At 56.7% G+C, this 3867-nt stretch overlaps 1 protein-coding gene across 1 annotated transcript; it reads left to right on the top strand.

The window, feature by feature from the left end:
- Nucleotides 1-3255: 3255 nt before the first annotated feature.
- On the top strand, nt 3256-3833 carry GGTG_14264 (hypothetical protein; the record flags this gene model as incomplete). The annotated part of the gene is made up of 2 exons (XM_009232191.1): nt 3256-3316; nt 3661-3833. Coding segments are annotated over 2 exons (234 nt in total), but the record flags the coding sequence as incomplete, so codon positions are not given.
- Nucleotides 3834-3867: the final 34 nt, after the last annotated feature.

The raw sequence follows: 3867 nt of genomic DNA, 5'->3' as shown, positions 1-3867 counted from the left end.
TCTTGCTTCCCTTCTTTCGGCAGACCAGGAGCCGGGCTGGGCATCAGAGAGGGGAAAGGGGAGAAGGGGGTGGGGTTACGACAACCCTTTACCCTTTTTTGGTCAATCCCTGAGAAACGGGCTGCAGCTGTGTGTCCACACCCACGCCTTCCCCTTTCCGAATCGGGCCGCTGCATTTTCTGATGGGGGAGCTTGGGTGCTGTGCTTCGTGTTTGCCAAGTTGGACACCGCCCATGAGTTAGGTCGGCTGCTGCTAGGGGGGGACACCAACACATGGCAGACTACTGATGGAGGGGACGACAAATGACAAATATCCCAGCCCGCCATCGCTCGTTTAACCTCGCTCCAGCCTCAAGCTCTTGAGCTGCTACGCTGCCCACGACGATGAGGACGCCAGGGCCCCACGAACGAGCCAAGCTACCGGCAAAGCAGATCAGACTGTGGAGGGCAAGCGCGAATCCTAGTGGCCGTCTAACGGAACTAGCCTCAAGTGCGCTGATCTGCACGCATCGCTTTATGCTGCGGGGGCGGGGTTCGTCTGTTCCTTTTTGGAGGGAAGGGTTTCGGTTTGCTGGGCCGACAAGTCGGTCGAGCCCAGTCTTCTCTCAGAGGAGAAAAAAAAAAAAATCTCCGATTGACCGACTTCCCGGGCGGGCTCCCCAAAGGCATTGATCGTTCGGGTGTCGGGTGTCGGGGGTTCGCCAGACCGGATTTGTAGCACCATCCGCCGATCTTGACCTCCTGCCTCCTTTTCCGCGTGGGTTCACGGCGCACCATATGTTCATCAAAAGAAGACGATGGCACTCTACATCATGATTGCTCTCATTGCTTTCGCCAAACACGTTTTCGGGCGGGGGGGACAAAAGCTTGTGACGTTCGAGAAAATCAAATAAAAAAAGCTACAATTCGTCAACCAAGCCAAGTTGTCGCCAGGGCACGAAGGATGGTGTGGTTAATGTTCCACTGCCAAGGCACGCACACCCCTCCATCCCTCTCGGCCTTCAAGCAACATCTCCACAGCCCGCTGCGTCACGCATGTTGCCTTTTGTCTTTCCGACACGGCACCTTTGCTGTCTCTCCCCCTTCCGGACGAGTGCCTAGACGGCAAGACACACTCCCGGAAAGGGCCATGTAGGTTGGCCGTCTGCAGGAAAAATCGGTGTGTGATGTGTGATGCAGCCCTTTCCTCGCACCAGCGGAGAATTCAGACCCCCCAGCTACTGTGAAATATTCCCGATTTGGAAAGGGTGCCACCGACGGGACTCAGACCCTTGGCCGCCTCGGCGCGCCCTGCCGACATTAACACTTCTTTTTCCTCTCGACTCTTTTCATCTTCCGCTTTCCCCACTCCCTCCTATCCGACGCAAGAGTCGAGTGAAGCACCCGCACTCGGGCGATTTTTGCTGCACATTCGGAGTTTTCTCCAATGCTTGCACCACAAGCCGGCAGCTCCAACGCACCACGATGGCATCCCGATCGCCATTCCACCCATGAAACCCAGGATGGGTCCCCGGCATGAACGGGACGCCCAACTGCCTGAACTGGGAGGGGTCCCCCCTCCGACATGGGTGGGAAGTCCTCTTTGTCGACCGACCAACCCGCAGAATGTTGTTGGCTCACAGCATAGCATTGACTCTCTATGGAAACGGTATTTGAGATGTTGGGATGGCATCTGCCTCTCCCGGCCGCCGTCATGGGATCCCGACGAGAAACAACCAATGCCCCCCCGCCTTGTCGTATTGCGTTTCTGTTTCTCCTCCTCGCTTCCGGCCCGCTTAATGCGGCCTTTCTCGGCCACGTCCCCGTCTTTGGTCTTAATGTCCGCCGGGCTATAATATCTGACGACATATGGAAAGAAGCACTTGCGCGCGCGAGCGAGCGACGCATTTCACGTCCTCGGCCATGGCCCAACCCGCCCCAGCTAGACCCCACCCCCATGGAGAGCTCCGCATGCATAGCTTCGTCTGCCCGCCAAACTGCGGGGCGTTTGCATATCGTTAGAGGAAGGCCGGCGGCGAGCGTGTTTTGGATATGCCGAGCGTGGTGCTGGCAAGACGCTTGACGAAAGAAAGAAAGAAAAAAAAAACGATAGGAAAAAAGGTCCCCTTGGCATCTCTCGGCCGAAAGAGACAAACAGGAATTTGAGAGGAAACGTAAAAGTCTGGACTGCCAGGCATGAAGCCCGCAAGCGACTTGGCTGCAAAAAATGGGCCGAGATAATCAGTAGCGAGGGCGGGGGCTTGAAGATGGGACACCGAAGCGCGTCACGGAGCACATCGTGATGCAACCGTTGCCTCCCCTCGGGCCCCCGTCTAGGTGCCATCTACTACGTATAGCAAGGACCTGCTATGGACGGCCTGCTCCACACTGCCGCCGCCGCCGCCGCCAGGCTTTGCTGCTGCCGTTGTTGGCGTCTGTTTCTCATTTGTTTTCGTTTCCTTCCTTGGGCACCGTCCCCTTCCCACCTCCTTAATAAGCTGGTGCCTTGTCGGAAGACGGGCATATGCATAGTCCTTTCCCTTTATCAGATGTCGGGTCTTGGCTGGATCCTGGGGAGGGGAGAAGGGATGCCGTGATAGGTATATGCGAGTGGCGTTAAGCACATGTGCGAAACGACTGGCGTCCAAATCTTCCTGTCTGTCGTCTCTTTCTCCCCTCTCTCGTCTCATGTTCCCAAGATCGCCCTGTGTCTGGAAACCCTTTTTTTTCTTTCATCCGTTCTTCCAACGGCATGGCACGACGGGCCGCGACCCAAAACCTTGTGAGCAATGCTCTTGGGCCAACCGCCAAGTCGAGACACCTGGATAGACAAGGCACCTACATAGACTAGTGTGGGCAGTAGCTTCCCCGCCCATGCCACCGTTGCGGCACGTCCGTACCGTGGCTGCGCTGTCCGAGGTATGACAGCTTTGACAGAAAAGGGAAAGTCAGGGATGGTACTTCACACACTCCAAAACTACCACTCTTATGAAATGGAATCAACTATCTCGCCCGAGTTCTGCTATAAGCTGGGATGTAGCCGCCGTGACTCTCTGACACGTGTGCGCTGTCACCATGAACCCCGCCATCGCAACCTTCTCCTCACATCGCCCAGGTACCAACCCTGATGACGTCTTGCTGCCTTCCTGATCTGGCAGCTTGCAGCTCTCCGTGTCTCGGTCAGCGTTTGCCGATCAACCCTTTCTGCGTGCCTGTCACTTCGCCGCCCGCAAGGATTAGGCTTGGGTGGCCGGCCGGTGCATGAAACCCGAAACAATGGCCAGCGCACATGGCCAATGGGGCTCACTCGCTGCGGTCTCGGCCCGGCCAGAAGAGGGTGCGTCAATATCTGCCCCGTATCGTGCCGGTTCCTCTTTCGGATACGCTCGTGGGGAGGCTGTGGACGACGACGCGTCGGCAGTCCTCTCCATTGCCACTCTCTCTCTGTCTTGTCTCTATAGGTAAAAGAAGCAATGTCAAGTGATAACCATATATCCAGACTCGGCTATGGCACGGCCTCGGTCGATAGGTCACAGTTGTGAGCGAGTCCTGGGGCGCGTGCCTTCTGTGTGGCCTCCTCGCCACTGCCGACTCTACCGCATGCCACACTATGTACGCAGCGGCAGGAGCTGCAGAATCAACCCGTCACCGCTTCTTTTTGATCCCTGGAATGCTTCAAAGGGGTCGTCGTCAACGTCCCCGTGGCGGAATCTCTACCCCCTGGCCGCGGCACATTTGCCTGTATTCCCGGAATCCAAGAAATCATTCTCAGCCCTGGCTGGACTTGGCCGAGCCCTGAGTCGTGCGCTCCTGTCAGGGGAAAGAGAAACAAAAAAGGGGATTGGATGTTGACTGGTAGCCGGGACTCACCGTCCAAAAAAAAAAAAA

The sequence above is a fragment of the Gaeumannomyces tritici genome, assembly GCF_000145635.1.
Source record: "Gaeumannomyces tritici R3-111a-1 unplaced genomic scaffold supercont2.207, whole genome shotgun sequence".
In the NCBI taxonomy this organism is placed as follows: Eukaryota; Fungi; Ascomycota; class Sordariomycetes; order Magnaporthales; family Magnaporthaceae; genus Gaeumannomyces; species Gaeumannomyces tritici.
The sequence above is the reverse complement of the archived record's forward strand: the minus strand, read 5'-3'. Positions and strand labels throughout refer to the sequence as shown.